Consider the following 20,554-nt stretch of genomic DNA (forward strand, 5'->3'; position numbering starts at 1 on the left):
GCAACCTGTTCCAGCCTTTGTCTAGACACAATTAATATTTTCACAATATTTACGCTTGCAGAAATATACATGTTTACATTTTGCAGAACAGACGGAAGAAGATCCGTCAATCTGCATTTGCTTCGTTATGTTCAGATGTTCGGTAGCGGTCATGTGAGGAGTTTTCACTCTTCTCCGTGTCATATATATACATATATAATACATAATTAATATACTTTAAAATATAATTTAATTGAAGACTGGTGTAAAGGCTGATGAAAATTCTGATTTGCATCACTGAAATAAATTACATAAAAAAAAATTTTTTTGAACAGCAGTGTGTGTATGCATGTATGTAAATATGTATGTGTGTGTATATATATATATATATATATATATATATATATATATATATATATATATATATATATATATATATATACACATACATTTTATCTACATGTAAATAAAAATAGACTATAGATGTACAGTATATGATCCAAAGTAACTAGCAACTAACTACTTGAGTAGTTTTTTTATCCGATAATTTTTTACTCTTACTCAAGTAACTATTCAGACTATTACTTTTAATTTTACTTGAGTAAATATTTCTATAAGTACTTTTACTTTAGTACAGTTTTTGAGTACTCTACCCACCTCTGGTAATATAGCACACACATTTATAAAAATGCTCCTCTCTAGAGTGATTTTGCCTAGTTTACTATCAAGATTACAGACACTCAATGTCTTTCCTATGGTAAATGTAACATGTCCACAAGCTGTTATATTGATGTCTTTCCACTGTTGAAACACTGACTGAATGATTACATGAGACATGATACATTCCTGTATGTTGTACTGTTTCTTAACACCTTCTGATGTTCATTACCACAATAAAGAGCATCAAAACCAAATTTACTGTATTTCGTTTTAAAACTGACAGAATTCTAAAGAGACTGAGACTTTGTCTCATATTAAAAGTAACAGCACAAAGCTTATTTCAATTAGTGAAGTTCACGCATCAACAGAAAACAAACTAAAAGATGATCTTGAGATCATTAAGAATTCATATCAGTAGTTATTAAAAACAGAGATCAATTTTGGTAATCCAGCACTAGTGTTGTAGTTTATCCATGTTGTGTGCATGAAATAGACACTAAGGCCGTGTTCACACTTGGTGTCTTTTTTGAAGCTGCCAGCATCTGTTTTACATTATAATCCTATGAAGTAAACCGTGTCTTCAAAAAAGTCCTGAGCGCTTTTTAAAAACGCCACCGCCGGCGTCTTTTTCTGCAGCTCAGAGCGTCTTTTCGAGTTGGAAAAAGTTCTGTTTTCTGAAAAAATGCCCTACGTCAAGTGCCTTTTTGACAGCTGACCCATGACAAGCGAGTGGCGAGTCGTTTCCATAACAACACTGCTCCGGGTGTGTGTTCACGGTGTGTGTGTGTTCACTGCTGTGTGTGTGCACGTTGGATGGGTTAAATGCAGAGCACGAATTCCGAGTATGGGTCACCATACTCGGCCGTATGTCACTTCACTTTCACTTTTTTCAAAAACAACAAGAAAAAAGGAGAAGATAGCCGGTAGACAGATCGTACTAGTTTCGGAGCACAAGGAATAGTATGAAACCGTGCATCATCCAACCGGAGCTCCTGGACTAAATTGTTGGAAGCACTATACGGGGAAGGAAACTGTATGATGTCGCGCTCCCACAAACGCCGTTGTGAACCAACACCCTCCCCATTAACTTCAAAAGCCGACATTTCTGCAGCACACAACGCTAGCTACCGTTGCCGCTGTTGCTATGGAAACAAAAGACGCTCTCGGCTGCTATTTGTAACAGACGCTGCCAGCTTTTTTTTTCATTAAAAAAGCGCTCTCGTCAACTTTTTCTAGTCAAAAAAGACACCAAGTTTGAACATGGCCTAAGAGAGTCAAAACGTACCATTGGAGAAACACTAATTAAACATCACTGTTTCTAACAAATTAAATCAAAAATTGCTGTATCGGACAAAAATGTGTCAATTTCAGTGAATCACTGATAGGTTTCATGATATAAACTGGATGTGAAGATGCACGAAGCATTCAAACATACCTGCAGGTCTGGCACACCTTGCACTCGGGACACTGCCAACCTGACCGCTGAAGTGGTGCGGCACTGATCTCTAGACAGGCATCATGATAGTGCTGCCCACAGCCTGTACAGTATAGTAGACCCGACAGTTCCCCGATGGAGTCGCACACTGCACACCGCGCTTCCTCTCCGGCTGCAAAACAAACACAGCATCATCTCAGCAACCGCTGAAACGTAAAAATTATTTACTGATGATATCGCATCTGTTCGAATCTGTGTAATTCCGTACCAATCTCCTCGGCCTTGTCTATGTGCTCTGGACAGAGAAGCGCCAACTGCTTCATGGACTGGAATGATCCACTCGCAGCCGAACAGGGGAAGTGGTAGAACCGTGAGCAGCCTTCGGCCCGGCACCGGATGGTAGCACCCATCCGTTTACAATAATCACATGGCTGAAGCAGAGATAGAAAAGCAAAGTAAAAGAAAGAAAAAATTAATTTGCCTGCCATAAAGCAAGATTTACGAGGGTTAAAGCTCTGATAAAGGAAGCTTTCAGCCTACCCGCTGTATCCCTGAGATGACTGCCTTATCCACGTTTATCAGCACCTCACCCTCAGTCTGCTCCACTCCCTCAGACCACATGGCACACCAGTGGTGAACCCAGCAGCTCCCTGTTTCATAAGAAAGGATTTGCAGTTATAACACTACTGAGAAGAAAATACATTCAAGACACGTTTTATGAGGTCTAGTTTTCTTAAAAATCACAATTTTGATCTATGAAACAGTTATCACTGCAAGACAAAAACTGGCAGCTAAACCTACCCACTAAAACATACGCTCACATTTTTACCTATTGCAGGGCTCAATGTTAAACCCTGGGGGCCAGTGAGAGAATTTAGAAGCAGTTGATGGAACTGTCACTTCTCCATCAGGCTATGTCATACATTTGTTGACAACATGTTTTATTACAGCATGCAAACCATGAAAATGTATTACTTGTGATGTACTGATTAATATTATCTTTCAATGTTGATTTAACATCCTGCTAAGCTAATGTTGGGTAATACAGATGAAGTTGTCTAGATTAGAATAGGTTGAACTATAAATAAATTACTATGACAGACAAAATGTTGTTGTTGTTTTTTTTATAATTAATGTTACTTAATTTTATATCTACAAATAATGTATTTTAATGATGTTATAATTTTAAGAAATTAATACTTTTATAAAACAAGGATGTATTAAATTGGTTAAAAAAAGTGAGAGTAAAGGTATTTACAACGTCACAAAAGATGTTAATTTCAAATAAAGGCTGTTATTTGGAACTTTCTACTCAAAGAATCCCGAATAAAAAAAATTATCGTTTTCCACAAATATAAAGCAGCACATCCATTTTCAACAATGATAATAAAAAATGTTTCTTGAGAACTAAATCAGCATATTTCACAATATCGCTGTTTTTACTGTATTTTTGATAAATCAGCTGAACATAAGAGACTGTCAAAAACATATATTTTTTTTTTAAATCATACTGACCCCAAACATGTAAACGGTAGTGTACATGCTACTGTTAAAAACTAAAATTATTAATAATATTTTTTGTGGTTGGGCAAGTGACAAACTCAGTAAGGCATGTATAGATCTAAATAACCAGGATGAGCTCTGTATTATTAAAAAAAAAGCAACAAATAGAAATGCTTAATGTAAACAGAAACCATATTATTCCACTCACTGATGGAGAAATGTGACAAATTGGGAAGAAACTCAATGTGCCTCAATCAAACATCCAAACATGACAGTCACTACGTTTACATGGATATCAGTAATCTAATTATTTACCTTATTCTGAATAAGACAATATTATGATTAAGGTGTTTACATGAGTTGCTTTCAGAATAATCCTTTCATGTTCCCGTTTTACATGTTATAGTACATAGATCGATTAATGGCATGCGTCATTACATCACCACGCGACGCCATCCGCCGTCCCCTCCAGAATTCCACATAAACATATAGTTCGTTTTCGTGACCATGCCATATACAGTTTTGGGTGTTTCATTTTTAATTTTATGAAAGCTTCAAGTGCAGTTAATTATTTGTACGTGCATACAGACGACGGCAGTGTTGAAGATCTTTTATTTACCGTCAAACGGTTGACCGTGGTGCGTGTATCCTGTCGCAAAATGCGGCGAAAAGTCCTGCACGACGGTAATAGTTTGATTAAGGTGTTTACATGTCTGTACTGCACTTCAATAATGCGACTAAAATAGGAATACTCCACATGTCTTAATTCGATTTGTGTTTACTTCGATTATGACTTTAGCCGGATTAAGGTCATCAAAAATGTCTGTTTACATGGTAGATTCTTAATCAGAGTATTGTTTTAATCGTATTAAAATCAGAGTATTATTATCCATGTAAACATACTCATTGACATCACTACAATTCAAACAGTTTGATTTCATTATCACACCTGTGTCATCAAAAAGAGATGCCAGACAGGTGGACTCAGAGAATCCAATGGAAGACAGGTCATCATTTCCAGCTGCTGGCAAAGAGGAGACAGAGGACTCCAAGCTGGGCCGATCGGAAGAGGGTCCAAAACACCGGAGCTCCCGCTGTCCATGCAGACTACGCTCCACACAGTTACAAAGAGCACAGGCCCTGACCGTCTCCCTGAATAAAAACACCAAACAGGAGAGACGTTCAGCAACTCTATACACATTACTTCAACAAAACAACTCGGTTTAATCAAATGGGATGCATTAATATTAAAATTATACGTTATATTTGACCTTGGCTGATAGATCGATGCCTCTAAACAAATGACTAGTTTGTCTACTTAACATCATGTTCTATTTAATGAAGATAGCCTTTTCCTATAAACCGAGCTATTCAAGCATGACCTACATTTTATGCAAAGCAGCTCAAACTGCAATATTTATAGAAGCCCTTACAATGATGAGCTGGAAGCGTCCACAGTAGTGCCTGAGATGTCCTCTGCAGCAACAGGGCCACTCAGTTCCTCCTCAACTTGGACGCTCTCCTTTGCAGGGGTCCCATCATCAGCTGAGAGGAACATGGTAGCCGTAAGTTAAGATGGAACAAATATAAATGTGCCCTTTAAAAATCCCAGACAGGTAGCATTTAAAGCTATCACTGCTGTGCAATATATAAGACTGCGTTTCATACAATATACATTTTAACTATAGCATGTCCACAAAATGGGCATGAATCAGAAGTACTCTACATCAGAAGTTACTACAATAAAAAGTTATAAGTGTTTAAATGCCCCTCTATAAACAAAAACGACAAGCTTATGAAATTATAACACACTTATGGCTAAAGAAATTGCCTTTTTCTAATGTTTACTAACCTGCAGTTTCTGAATCATTTTCTTCGCAGTTTGATTTCTGCTCGTCCATTCCTACTCCTGAAGAAGATCTCTATTGCAGAGATCTGAACAGAGAGAACAGTTACATAGTTTAAAGTCAAAATGCTTGTGCCGCCCAAGCAGGGAAGCATGCATATACAAATCCAAGTTTTGCAATGATCTACAGCCACAAAACCACTGTCATTTTGCTTAAGCTTCTCAAAGGCGGTAATGAAAAAAGTTAGACTGGTTAACTGCAGGTAACGTAACCTGTCTCTGGATAATGCACACTATCCGATCAGCTGCGCTTGGGAATGTCTAGTCATTCCGCAACTGCGTAATTAATGTGCATAATCCAGCAAAGTTCAAATTACTCCACACCTAACTACGCAAATATTACTGTATAGGAAAACATAAGAAAAGGCAGCTGATTAAATACAAACCATGTGGTGGATTCGCGTGTTCGACGCATTTTCTCCGTTTTGGTTAACGCTGGTAGATAAACAAGAGTTTACAGATTTTTTTTAATTTGTCTGATCCTGCAGCTGCGTCGTTCTGCTCAGCTTACAGTAGTACATAGACGCAGCTAACAAGCTAGCTTTCTGACCGGGGTTAACAAACTCTCTGCAAAATAATCCGCTCGTTCATCATCAAACCAGGCAAATACAGACACGTATATACAGCTCCGTTGCTTAGCGATACACCGCGGTCAATAAAACTCTATAACTTCGTGCATAACTAAGATAACATGTTACTTTCTTTATGTTAAACGACGCTAAAGGGAGAAACACAAAGAAAATACAACTTCCGTGTAGCGCGCTTCCTGTGACACACACAACGAGGTCGGGCTACAACATGGGCATCGTTATTTTGTTCCGCCTGTCATAGAGTGCACGGGTGTACGTTTTAAAAACTCAAATATGGTCAGACTGACAAAATGACACCACAGAGCATGTGATAATCTAAGTGTAACTTAAATTACAGTGTAGTTAAGCTGATGTTTCTTCAATTACTGACTAACGCTAACTTTCTCTTTCTACACCCCTGTTGCTCTGCCTTCTTTTTTTTTTTTGCACTGAATGTGTCCATCTATCTATCTATCTATCTATCTGAATTGAATCATAGCATGAAGTAAATGTCACCTCATGTTGCTAGTTCACCAGGAAATGCAATTCAGTTACAAGGTTGCATAATGTGCTCAAGATTTGACGCATAAAAGAAAAAAATATGAAACTGACTGAAATACAATGTCCTGTCCTTGTCAGGACCCCTGCACACACATTTCCTGATTTATATGCCTGTTTCCTCCCATGTTAAAAACAAATATGTGAAAACAGTGTTGCAAGATATGAAATCAGATTTGAAATCTTTATATATAAAAAAATAATAATAATTAAATGGTATGTGTTTATTTTTGTTACCCGTTTAGTAGCCTTTCATGAATATTTAAATTAATTTTCACTGTGGAGTAACAGACTTCATAGTACACAGATGAAACTGAACAAAATCTGTTTGAAATCAGGTTACGACTGGCCATCCTCATTCAAAGCCTAAACTACTAATACTTTAGACACGACACTATGACCTTTAATTACGAATGTAAATGTTTGCAACATCAAGCAACCAGCATTATACACCATATTAATCCTTAAAATAACTTATTATAGAGAAGTATTGCGATTGTTATGAAAGAAAAGCATAAAATCGCGTTGTGTTTGATGTTCTGGTTTATCCTGATATGCTAGCGGGTTATCCAGGAAACTCAATCAAAACTTGCTATTAATGTGACCGTGTTTCTCTATGAAGGGAAAATCTCAAACGTTTCTACCCTTATTTCATTCCTCAGTTTGATCAATTTGTTTAGTTAAGGTGTTCGCATAAGGAACTGTGTACCGATAACAAATCCTGTACGCAATGGTTCCCTATTTCAACTTTCAACTGCGTAGCTAATTACAAAATATAGGACATATTGCTGCCATTTGCCCTAGTATGTTTTTATGTTTGTTTGACTGAACAAAATGAATTTAAACTATCCGATGCTAAAATATTTACCACACCACCTTGAAAATCCCTGACCTTTTAACTTGGAATAAACTGTCAAGCTAAATCCTTTCACACTAATTTGTTGACATGTTTCCCAAGCGGTTTAAGTCCCAACACGCTAACCGACAACCACATTCACACATGCTACATACAGCACAGTCACTGAACGAAATCCACATATAAACTCGTCTCTCTTATAGGATTTTCAAATGTTTTATACCGAGGCAAATATTAAAAAGTAACCAAACGCACTGCCAAAGCAGTGCATGCTAACAGGCTGCAAGAAGTGGCGTCCCTACGTGGTACACAAAACTGCAACCACTGTTACAAAAACGACATGTATTAGATTAATTATCAGTTTTATTCCATGTTTATTACCAGCCTCACTTTTTCAAAAATAAATTAATTAATTAGTTAATTAAACAAATCGCCCAGTTTCACATCTGCTAACTCAGCTTGCTAGCCAGATACTTTCATACTCCAAAATGCTGTTGCTCTTTCCAACAACAACAAATATGGCAGTTTTAATGATAGCAAATAAAACGCTCGGAATATCAAGACAACATATTCGACAGGAAAGCAACACATTAAGTCCTAAGCTTTCGTGGTTTCGCTCTTAATGACGGATGGTTCATGAACTGGTGCTGGCTAAAAATATGGCTTAACGTTACCCATTTACCAAGGACATAAACACTCATGCACCAGGCTAAACTAAAAACACAACGAACTATAGGAAAAGAAACTATACGGCAAACACAATAACAGCTCAATCCTAACACTGGTGTTTGTAACCTTGAGTTTAGGAAACGCAATGGTACGTATGAAGCTAGCAGCACATTCATTTTGGCCAACAGATTCGCACTCACTTCGCTAAATGGACGTAGAAGGGGGGCCCGAGTATCGCTAGGGTGATTAATCAGCAAGTATATATATTTTTTAAAAATTAAATACTACTTTTAACACTCACCTACAATGCGCCGCTAACGTCCTCGTACATGATCGGAACAATCCTCCGGATAATAATCGCTGGGGTCCGTTTCATTTCATTAAGCTAGCTTTGGCTAGGCAGGGTTTACTAGTTTGTTGTTGATGGGGGAAGTGCTGTCGGACGAGCAAACGTTTGCAAAACTACCTGATATTAAGATTTTGGCTGGCCGATACCAATGAATCAAATGAGTTCATGCTGGACTCTCATGTTTGCTGCTTTCATCCAGACTGAGTAGCTTTGGCTAACCCACACCCAGATCTCCAATCTGGAGAAATGTTGCAAGCTTGTTTGATAAACTTGCTTCATGTAACAGTTTGAAGGATACTGCACCAGCTTTCTGTCTGTGAGAGTGCAGGTTGCAGATTAAAACATGTTTTTAACACCGTTGCTGAGTCCAACTGCGACCCCTACTTTTGAGAGGACAAACAAATTAGGGTTCACTACAAACTCTGGGTCATGGTTAAATTAGTTAGACAGGTGTTAATTCTGTTAGTTTCTCCCGATTTACCGTTGAGCCACCTGTCCTTTACAGTGCTGCGTAGATGACTATAACTAGCTGTTGTTTTTGATCTATCTATCTATCCGTCTGTCTGTCTATTTATCTGTCAGTGAGTCAGTCAGTCAGTCATATATTATACTAAATTATCTATCTATCTATCTATCTATCTATCTATCTATCTATCTATCTATCTATCTATCTATCTATCTATCTATCTATCTATCTATCTATCTATCTATCTATCTATCTGTCTGTCTGTCTGTCCGTCTATTTATCTGTCAGTGAGTCGGTCAGTCACCTCTTATACTAAATTATCTATCTATCTATACAACTAAACAATTACATAATCTATTTACATATCCTGTTTATTTATTGCCTTAAAAGGTAGCCATTTAAAGTGGCCGGTTTATTATCTGGCCGCAATACTAACAGCAGACCTCTCAGTATAGAGACATTTAGTCATAATAGATGTCAGTTCATCCTTGCTTTCAAAATTAGCACACTATTAGCTCAGTGAAAATCGATTTTAAACAAAACATTAAAAATGAGTAAATGAGACCACAAAATATTGGCTGATCAAAGGTTACTATTAGTCTATTCTTAGACTAGATAATTATAGATTTAAAAAAGAGACAGACTTTATTGATCCCAGAGTGCAAATGCATGAGCTGCCAGTTTTGAAATAAAATGCATTGAAAGTTGTCTGTATTACATACCTGCATATGACATGGCTATTTTTATTAAATATTATCATCTTGTGTCAATCTCTGTGCCTATAAAAGATATGCATTGTTGAATCAACTAAATTGTTCTTTATTCAGTGGAAGAAACCAAGCAGGGGTAGATTGACAAGCCATCAGAGTCACATAGTTTGAGTCACATGCAGTGAATACAGTTCTCAACATATTCAAACAGATGATTTAATTCATATACCAGAGATAAATATGATGGAAGAATGGCCATTTATGGACATGCTGGAGCACTACCAACCTCTACCACAATGAAGTCATGTTCTCTCCAATATATTACTCAAGCATGCTGCATTAGGTCATGTTTAGTTTACAGTCAAAAATTAAAATTCTGATATTGCAAAATTCGTCTGCACAGTACAGGCCTTATCTGTCTCATATTGCTCTGTTAGAGCATTGATATATTGATCTCTATAAAATATAACTTGATGGCATATATATATATATATATATATTTTTTTTTTTTTTTTTCTGTACTTTCCGATCATACCCCATTGACAAGATTAATAACTTCTTCCCAGCTTTCACCAGGATTAGTTTGAACTGGAAAGGTTTTGAGGGAACCTGACTAAGCTTATCTTTAAAATGTGATTGGTTCACCAAAGGTAATTGTTGGGTGGGCCTACATTACAGTCTTTGCCATTGGCCTGATCCAGATAGAGTTTAGAACATCTCCTCTCCAGTGGGGGTGTGTGTCCATCTGCCCCCTCCATGACCAAGATAATCCTCTTCTATACCTTCACAGCTATGAAAAAATAAATAGAGGAAAAAGCATGCAATTCAAAAAATGCAACAATGTTTTACAATGCTAAATCCTTTACATTGTCAGGGTGCACTTAAATTTAATTCAAAATTTTGTTTGTATTGCATTAATGCTGATATATAGTTTAAACAGGAAAAATAATAGAGAACAAATTAGAAATATTACAAATAATAATTTATTACCTTTTTAATTTATTATTAATTCCAGGAAGCTGTTTTTCAGGACAGAAAGATTGTAAATCATACTAAGCACATCAGAATAGTGGTGTATTCTTTGGTGTCCACAAGGGGGTGTGATGCACTCAGTAAAAGCCAGCCTGATATTCCTTGTTTAGCACATGGCTGTTGATTTTGGACATTGTAAATGAACCAGAATTTGTCATTAGACATGGTTAAACTGTGTTAACACAATATTTCGTTCACAACTCATTTCTGTTTAAAACATCTAAATTACCAGATACAGGACATGATGTAATATGCTGATTTGTCCAAAAAAACTGTTTTTTTTTTTTTTTTAAATTGGGAACTGACATGATATTTTGTACTCAGTACAGTTCTCGTGAGAATAAAACTTGTGTTTGTTGTGAATAAAATCTAAGCAGATCAGGTTTATTTTGCAACACAATAAACTACAATAACTTTAAGTAAAAATAGGATTACAACAACTGTATCAGTGTCTGTTTGGTATAACAAATAATCAGAACTACATGAACTGTTTAACATGAAATATATATTATGAATCCAAAAGTATAAAAATAAATATTTATTACTCTTTGAAATATTTTCTTGTAAAACAAACATAAAAATACGTTTACATTTTGAATCCCATAATTGTCCGTATGTTGATTATTCAATATGACAAGTCATATTTGAAAAACTATGATTTTTTTAAGTTACACTGAATATTTCACATACAGTATATGCATAACTGCAACACGTTTACAAATTCTAAGTAACTGTAACTGGACATTATATGTGGTGAGTAATTATACCAGTTATAGTGCCTATTGTATTTCCTTTTTGGTCAGTAGTTTTTAAAAAAGCTATAATTTATTTTGCAGTTGACATTATGTTTGCATATTCCCTGTCTTGACCATCAGTAAAACTTCTGGGGGTCAAGAAATATCTGTCCTAATGTGTGCAAAAGCCTTGCATACCAGTAAACCTCCTTTTGTTGCAAAAAACTGTGTTCATTTTCCGTTTCCACTGTGACATCTGGGAATTTCTTGCATATGCTGGAAGAACTATTGTGCATCACATTTGTGAGGAAGGTCTGATCTGTGGAACAAATATTAGGGACCATGGCACTACTGTTAACCACCACTCTTTGTGAGTTCTCTTCCATTACTGTCTGGAAAAAGCAAAAAAGTACACGGAAAGGCCAAAATGCCCAGTGTGCGAGTCTGTGATCCTCAACAGAAGCGTAGTTGGATACCAGCACGTCATCCACAAATAAGTTCCCATGTTCTGTCAAAGGAGCATAAACCCCCATCCTCTCCTCAAGTGAAATTGAGACCACTTTAGATGGCTGAAGTCCTCTGTTGTCCCAGGTAGTAAGTATATAGTCCCCAGTCCTAACTTTTTTGGCAAACATAGCTTCATACTCATGGTGGTGCAGTTTGAGATTGGGAGCCGCAAAAATGAGGTGATTGGGAGTAAGCGCCATTCGTTTTCCATTTTCAGAGGTAAAAATAAAGAAAGTGGCTCTACTCTCTCTATCCAGATGTAAAAAGAGAAGTACCCGACTGAGAACAACTTCACCTGACTCAGACAAGGAAAGCACCTTCTCGCCAGGCCGCAAACACGACATAGGTTTTTGCATGCTATCAGCCATTGTCACAAGTCCCGATCCTGAAAAGCAGCCACCTTTTTCCACAGCTACAGAGTGATCTGGAGAAATTTAGAGGTGGAAGAAATGTAAGATGTGAGAAATACTGCACATTATATAACATATATGAAATAACCCCCATATATAAATAGCAGATTTATACGGGTGGAGCTGGGGAGGGTGGTGGGTTCTGAAGCACTGCAACTGCTATAGCAAGCACTAGCCGAGTAATTAAACGTTGAGCAGCAAGTTCAGCTTGCGCCATGTGAATAATGGTGTCATTATATCTGCTTGAGTTAGACCTATCTGCGCCATCCAGAGTTTCATGACAGAACTTTGGATTTAAAGGGATAGTTCACCCAAAAATGAAAATAATGTCATTTACTCAGCCTCATTAGTTTTTGTCCATGCATTGGACACCACTGACTTTCATTGTATGGTGATTTTACAAAATATCTTCTTTGTTGTCTCATACAGTTTTGGAACTACGTGATGGTGAGTAAATGATGACAAAAGTTTTATTTTAGGGAAAACTATCACTTTAAGAGCTACATTAAAAGATCTGAATGAGGAGTAACAAATGCAAAGCAAAGATTTACAAGCTTACCAGCTTTGACAGAGCAGTGCACATGGTACTTGGATTCATAGTACACCCAGTCAAATCCAGCCTCCACTGCCAACTGTGCAAGTAGTCCATATTTTTTTGTGTCCCTGTCTGAGGTGGTGATGTCAACCGCACGGCCCTCATAATGCAAAGAACCAGAAGGGTGATGGCCATCCTCATCCCAGGCTTCTGTCACTCGGAGTCGGACCCCAGGCCACTGGTTCATTACTGCTATTGCCAGTTTATTGAGGCAGTCCTTACAGCGCTGTGAAGCGGAAAGAACAAATGAAAGCATTAAACAGGTGATACAAAGGGAAAGACTATACCATAAACAACTTTGAAACCCACTGACTTTCATTGAAATTACTAAAAATACTTTTCAAAATATCTTCTTCTGTGTTCCACAGAATAAAAAAGGTACTGCAGGTTTAGAACTTCTTAAGGAAGAATTAGTTTTGGGTGAATTTTCACTTCAACTGTCCCAGATTGCCAAAGCTCCTCCTTTTTTACCAATGATTTAAACCAGAGGTGTGCTAATGCTGAAAGCACAGCAAATACCATGACATTCAGAATTTGGCGCCGGTAGACATCAGCAATTTTTCTCCAGCATATTCAGCTCTGCAAAAGGCCACTTCCACCCCCAACATCTAACAATAAGAACAAAGCTACTTTAACTCATTTCCAGCATTCTTTGGACACTTCAGCATGGTCACAGAGTAAAGTCAAGGTCAATTCCTTTTCTTTTTTTTTCACACGATTGGAACATTTTCACACAGTCTTTTGAATGACCCCAGTGTCAACCTTGAGACTTTGTAGCACAGAATTTAGACTTCCTCCAAGCATTCTCAACATTTTGTGTCTCTCTACACCATACGCAAAGGGGAATCTGTGAAAATGTTGTATTATTTGTCAGTGAAAATAATATTATGTGACCTAGGGTCATGATTGAGGGGGTATGGGAAAAGGCGAGAGAGCAAGACAGGGTCGAAAAGCCAATTAGAGCAAGAAGAAAGCAAAGTCTGAGCAAGCGAGCAGGCAGATGGATGGAATGTTTAGATGTCTACTTGGGAATGTGACAGCAAGAGTGAGAAATCAAGAGGGGAAGAAAACAAACCAGGGAGATTTTTCTCGCAATGCTGTTGGACAGAGGCGATTCATTGTGAAAACTACAATAGAGGCTTTTCCGATGGTGCCATTACTTCAACAGGCGAGAATTTTGCACAGGCGACCCCGCAAAAGAGGCTTGAAAAGATGCACAAAGGATAGCTTTCAGAGTTGGGCAATGAGAGGGCACATGCATACATGCATATGCTCACAGTTAACTAGTTGTCAATCTTGTCAAACTTATTATCAGTGATATCAAACTTATCAGTAATATCTCAAAACGACCTATGATACCATAACAGTTTAAGCCATGCCAAAGTATACAATATCTATTTCTATTAAATTATTCAGCTGAAAATGTTCATATTGCCTTTAAGAAATTAGTTTTGAATGTCTCATATTTTGGCTTCTATGTATTTAAGGTTTAAAAAGAATATTTAGTGTACTCTGTGTTCTTCACAATGTTATCTGCCTTACCTACCCTCATGTTTATACAAGGGAACATGTACACACTCCCAGGCTAAGGAAGTAGAGGTGCAGTGATCATTTTATAGCTCACTAACGAAGAACTTGGTTAAAGATTAAATGGTGCTGTGGCAGTCCAGACAGTCTTATTGTCACGTTTTTTTTTTTTACATTGCCTAGGGAACATGGCAACATGGGTAAACAATCTATCAACATCACGAGATCGTGACAGTCAAAATCTCACCTCTTAGACAAGTTAAAAATTTGCAGGGCCTGTCCAGAAAAATTTGCCTTCTATCACCGCTTTATAGTTGTTTGCATCAATTTTCCAAAAAAAAAAAAAAAAGACAATGGGACAGCTGAATTACAGGAATAACAAAACCCTTTTATTTTCAAGTACTGTTTAACTGTGCATGAAGTATGTCATGGTTGACTGAGAGAGTTGAAAGGGCCACCTGATGCATCTGGGTCATTCCATGAAATCTGTGCCTTTTCCGTTTTGATTTTAAATTAGATTTTAAACATTACATGAGAATTTCATTAGGTGACAAGAAATTGCTTTTTGCTAATTGTGTACATTCTAAAATTGCTATATAAATATACAGTAAATAAGCCTTTAAAAAGTAACAGGGTTGACAGTAACAAGGTTGACCGTTTTGCCATTCATTTAGCCATTACTAGCCTTGTGCTCAAGATAATGACACTACCAAATGTTTATGAGAAAGATTATGCTGACAGATGTGCAAATATCTAATATCATGTATACTGTACATGACCATAGTCAAATCCCTACTGACAAAGTTAATGAAATAAACAATAAAAAGACAGGCACTTAGGCCATGAAAAGTTCACATTCTGAAAAATGATAATGTCCTAAAGACATATGCATAATTTTAATATAGGAGATTATTAAGAGTTTACACATATCTTTGAAAAATTATTCGAATATGTATTCTAATAAGTTATATAATTAATATATAATTTATTATGTATAATAATATATTAATATATCTATTAAGAAACATGCGTACACGTGACCATAAAACACACAAAAGCACTGTGGAGTGACCCATCTGCAAAACGGGACGCAGTTGACTCTGTTAGACATTGGTTTCCTTTACCTTGGTCATGAACCGGTCTGCTTTGGTGTGTTCCTCGTCTTTGAAGTCAATGTCAGTGTTATAGTTGCACACGAGCTCATTGAAGCGTTCCGAACTGCGCGTTATCCTGCCCTCCGCTCTTCCGCTCGCTCCCAGGTTGTTCTCAGAGACACAGGGCACGTACTGCTTGTAAGACATTGGAGTTAACTTGCGTTGCCTATGGCGAGTGCCGTAACCTGGACCCGGTCCGCATCCCTCCACCAGCAGCCATGAGTAAAGCCAGGCAGTCAGCAGGCCGAGCCTCGCCAGCTTTAACCAAGGAGCCAGCGTCATTGACGCGCGTGAAGTGTGTGAGGGGATCAGCGAGCCGCGAACCCTGCAGCGCGAGCGACTCTGCCAGCACCTCTTGGCATTTCGTTAACACAACTGACTTTTTCCACGTCCATATCACGGTGTTGAATTAAAATGGGCACTCGTGAATCATTGACTAAAGTGTAGCCTAATGGTTTCCAGATGAAGCTGATTATTTAGAGTTTAACATCAATGCATCCGACATCCAGCCATGGTGAGGGTTTAAACCTGAAAAGTTTTGCATATAATTAGCATATAATATCTAGCGCTTAAATGGCTTACGCGGGTCAATCCATTTATATAGCCAAATTTCAGCATTCCGAGCAGAGGTGGATTGATCGCATCCTCGTTCTCGTTTGTGGATATTGGCATAGCAACAGGTGCTTCATCCCATCATCCTACTCCACCTTGGACAGCTCCGCGCGAAACAGCGTTTTCTGAGGTAAGGTTCACTGCGCGCGTTTCTGTTTGTCCTCCTGCCTGATAGTCGCGCTCAAACATAATTTCATTCCTTTACTGTCTAAGTGCTCTGACTCTGCTTCGACATGTGTTTGCTCCCGCTTTTAACCGTTGCGCTCGGACCATTGAGTGTTTGTGACCGGACAAATATCGCCCTCCCTTCCTGCGCGCGCGCCGGGACAGTAGCGCACACGCCTCCCCGCGCGCGTTTCCAGTCATGCAGTTGTGAAGTCATTACAGTGTATTGCAACGAGTGGGGGATACTTTCAAAAAGTTGTAATTTCCTGTGCTGTGTATCTAACAGCACATTCATCCCTTCTTTTAAAGTGAGAAAGCAGGAGAGACTAAAGTTATAGGTCTATAAATCATTATTTCTCAGGGACGGTTTATTATTAAATACAAATTTCTGTACAGTTTACTCTCTTGGCTACAAAAGTTATATTGGGCATTTCCACCGTTAATAACTTTTAAAAATATATATACTGTTTATTGAATGCACCTTGCCCTTTTGTGACAACATGCCCCAGTGGTGTTTGCTATCAAACTAATTTGGTGTAGAAACAATTTTCACTCAGAAATTGCTAGTAAATTTCATAAGTAATTACAAAGAAATGGAAAGTAACACTGAAGTTGAAAGACTGAAATAGTATAACTTGTAAAACCTACTCCAATTATTTTCAAATTTATTTATTTTTTTTTACAGAAAACCAAAAAATATGAAACTTGCCTGGACCTCAGATTTATGAAAAATACTGTTGTTGTGAGGACACAATTTAAGCGTTTTGTTCAAATCGACCACCATTATATAGATGAAATGAATTTAAAATATTCTAATTATACTAAAGAGTTTTCAACACCAATGCTAGGGGGAAAAATATGTAAACGAAAACTTTTGAAACAAAAGCTTGTCCTTTGAAACACAAAGACTGTGTGACAACTAGCCCCGGTCTCCTCTACCCATTCACTCAATCAGCTTGTAGTGTATTTAGATGCAGGTGAGGGTCATTGACATGAATCTAAGCTTCATGACAGCTTCCTGCTGAGAGATAACTGCGTCATTTCTGTAACTCATTAATTTCTCTCTCTTTGTTTTTGTCCTGAAGGAGAAGACACTGGGTGACACATGTGCCAAGAAGACCTCTGGGCTGTTAACACCCATGTTTTATCAGCTTCGTAATTATAAACTACCTCTGAACAATGGCTCAAAATTAGAATAACCCAAGTCAATATGGCATTGCGAGCGAGAGGAAGAAAAATAAAAAGCAGCAAAATATCAAAATGATTTCCGTTGACCTACGTTATGCATCTAGACCTTTGGCATCTCAGACAATTAATTCACACACACAGATAAAGCATGCAAAGGTTAAGGCTCTTAGGAAATCTATCAACCTATTAAACAATAATATTTTAAGTCATTTTCCTTCATAATATATCTTTGTTTAAATTTTTTCAAAAACTTTAAAGGTTATTTTCAGGTTTAAATTGCATTTTTAAATAACAATTTTGCATTGCAGTATCACACTAATAGACAAAAACAGCTATAAACTAGCTGTAGTAGTTTATTTATGTAAAATGTTAGAATAAATCAGAGATCCATCCCAATCATACAGTAGGTCACATTTTATGCACTTCCGAAAGTCTGATGGACGGATCTGTGCTTCAATCACACGTCCCAGACACCACAAATAACAGCAAATGTGGGGAAAAGCTTAATCACAAGTACAAATGCTTTTAAGAGCACAATCAGTGATACTGACATTTCGCCAAGGGGAAATAGAGAAAATAGCTGCCATTAAACATTAAAGGGAGGAGATGACAATAAAAATAAACACAACTGTTTCAAAATGGAAACTGTGGAATTGTTATTAGTATTTCTGCATCCCCCCACCTCCTAGTCTCTTAAGCGACCTCACTCCCCCACTTCAGGATGGGAGTATATAGAACAGTGAATGGCTGAGTTTCCTGAGCAGCCACAGCACAGAAAATAAGATCTTTCCTGCCAGAGTTACTCTGGCCCTCGTTTTCCCGTTACAGACAAATCGTGACTACACCTGGCCTTATAATAGTAAAGTGCCATTGAGCTCATGGTACTTTACTTGGCATCAGCAAAATTAGATGCTGCGTCATTCGCAAAGCCCTCGATTCCAAAATTGCCTCGAATAGTCAGCTGATCTTGGGGGGTGATGGTGTTCAATCAATCATGTCAGATGTTACAGAGCATGTTTATGTAACACAGGCCTGTAAATAAGGCCGAGCCACTTAGATTTAGTAGGAAAATGCTGACTAGATACTATTCTGCATACGTTTCCTGAGACAGAATCTGTTGGGGTTGCCGAGAAGAGTCAAGGAGCTTACACCCATTGTGACCCACCACCATCGGTCAATTCTATCGTCCCTCACCCTGTTATCAGTGCAGGAAGAGGCAGGGCAGTGTGTCGGACTGTGCTATGCTAAAAGCACATGATTTCTGGCTTCAGCGCCAACATACGGCTTCATAGGCTGCCCCTTACCTTAAATAACATGCTTATCGCAGTCCAGAGCAATGTGACAGGGGATCATGGATAAACAGGATGATCTGTCATAGGTGTACATAGATACTCCGTGCTGCATTATGGCCTGGTTTAGTTGTCACGTCATGCGCCGTCTATATATGCATGCTCTGTGCTTTTATAAGAGACTGAAATTTGCCTATATAATAATTGTTGTAATACAACAACCGTGACAGAACAATAGAAGATCAGGGTGGAACTTCCTGACCCAAAACAAACAGGTTAAAGGTCAAGAGAAGAGAATATATTGCAGATAATGTACTGTACCTGCTATCATGCTGACCAGATTTAGAAACATGTTTTTACAGCAGTGAATAACTAACTTGACCGAGAAAACAAAAGATAACACAGGACAACATCATGTCTAGCTTTTATGACTAATTGATATATTATACAAAACACTCAAAAGCTCAATACATTCAGCCTTTTAAAGTATTTATTCTTAAGAATGCGAAAGTCACTTTCACTTTGTCTAGAAATATAACAGTAGGTGCAAGTGACAAGTGACTGTTTTTACAAGTTCGTTCGCTCAAACGATTCGTTCAAAACACTGACGCATTGAAGGAGTACTTAATGAATTTGGAACCATACTAGCATACTATTTTAGCATATCATGATATGCCATAAATAATATGCTAATAGTAGTGTTTCTGAATTTAGTAAATGTCTTTGAATGAATCATTGAGTCATTCATTCAAATGATTCATTCAAAACATTGATACATTCAGCAACAAAACACCTTTACTGTGTCTGCGTGTTGTTTGGATACGCGCTTCAATGTGTTGTGGCAAGCAAAAATAGACAAAGTGACTATCAAAACAGTGTCAAAATGTACATTATTCAATATTAGTGAATAGTGACATCTAAACAAAGCTTTGTGAATACTGAAGCTTTCTCTCAACTGTATCGGAAAATGTTCAATACTCAAAGCTTGTCGACATGGTTAACATAGTGGTCAACAATATGAATGGCACCCACCAAACATCCCATATAGCATACATTTCCACTCCTTATCTGGGCCAACTATGGCACATATGGCTCAGGACTGGCAATGGCAGAGGTCATATGGGCCAAATCAAACTGGTTTTAGTGTCAGTTCTGGCTTGTTGTGTGTGGGTCAGATCTGGCCCATGTGACAAACCGGTTTTAGTGTCAGTTCTGGCTTGTTGTGTGTGGGTCAGATCTGGCCCATATGTGACAAACCGGTTTTAGTGTCAGTTCTGGCTTGTTGTGTGTGGGCCAGATCTGGCCTGGTGACAAACCGGTTTTAGGTTGAGTTCTGGCTTGTTGTGTGTGGCCCAGATCTGGCCCGTTAGGGTTTAAGTTTGGTAAGTTAGAGTTTTGAGAGATTTTTATTTCTCTATAAAACAAATTATATATATACATATATTTTTAGTTGCTGTGGTCCTTTTCTGACAAAAACACCTCTTTGTGAGAAAGGCTGTTGAGTGTGTGAAGGGAGTGTGTTACGAGTGTGCAAGGTGGGTGTGGATGTGCCGTTGCAGGCGGGCAGCGCGGCTCATTATCAGTTGATTAGCAAGTCTTTTCCGGCCGCGAGTTTTCTATTTTCTAGAAGGAATAATATCTTCTAATGCACTTTGGCTACACTTCAAACAACTGCCAGGAA

At 37.9% G+C, this 20,554-nt stretch overlaps 2 protein-coding genes across 3 annotated transcripts in view; both read right to left on the bottom strand.

Moving 5' to 3' along the window:
- The window catches only part of kmt2d (lysine (K)-specific methyltransferase 2D), a 36,026-nt gene extending 29,737 nt beyond the window's left edge, over positions 1-6,289 (bottom strand). For both annotated transcript variants that reach the window (XM_058762464.1, XM_058762463.1), the window contains exons 1-7: positions 5,870-6,289; positions 5,430-5,512; positions 5,011-5,122; positions 4,527-4,729; positions 2,615-2,724; positions 2,343-2,505; positions 2,075-2,246 (exon numbers count right to left, since the gene is read on the bottom strand). In XM_058762464.1, coding sequence (XP_058618447.1) covers positions 2,075-2,246; positions 2,343-2,505; positions 2,615-2,724; positions 4,527-4,729; positions 5,011-5,122; positions 5,430-5,478 — 809 coding nt within the window. In that variant the 5' untranslated portion in view covers positions 5,479-5,512; positions 5,870-6,289. The remainder of the gene's footprint in view (positions 1-2,074; positions 2,247-2,342; positions 2,506-2,614; positions 2,725-4,526; positions 4,730-5,010; positions 5,123-5,429; positions 5,513-5,869) is intronic.
- Positions 6,290-11,060: 4,771 nt separating this feature from the next.
- dhh (desert hedgehog signaling molecule) lies at positions 11,061-16,568 on the bottom strand. Its single transcript, XM_058763301.1, has 3 exons — positions 15,590-16,568; positions 12,903-13,164; positions 11,061-12,357 (listed from the first exon to the last, which is right to left on the bottom strand). Exons 1-3 carry the CDS (start codon positions 15,899-15,901, stop codon positions 11,564-11,566), a joined length of 1,368 nt encoding a protein of 455 aa, XP_058619284.1. The 5' UTR covers positions 15,902-16,568; the 3' UTR covers positions 11,061-11,563.
- Positions 16,569-20,554: the final 3,986 nt, after the last annotated feature.

The sequence above is a fragment of the Onychostoma macrolepis genome, chromosome 23 (assembly GCF_012432095.1).
Source record: "Onychostoma macrolepis isolate SWU-2019 chromosome 23, ASM1243209v1, whole genome shotgun sequence".
NCBI classification, from domain to species: domain Eukaryota; kingdom Metazoa; phylum Chordata; class Actinopteri; order Cypriniformes; family Cyprinidae; genus Onychostoma; species Onychostoma macrolepis.

Coding starts and splice junctions, on each gene's coding strand:
- dhh (XM_058763301.1), bottom strand. CDS start 15,901: ATGACGCTGGCTCCTTGGTTAAAGCTGGCGAGGCTCGGCCTGCTGACT. Junction 13,165..15,589: donor CAGACCGGTTCATGACCAAG/GTAAAGGAAACC, acceptor TCCGCTTCACAG/CGCTGTAAGGACTGCCTCAA. Junction 12,358..12,902: donor GCACTGCTCTGTCAAAGCTG/GTAAGCTTGTAA, acceptor AAATTTCTCCAG/ATCACTCTGTAGCTGTGGAA.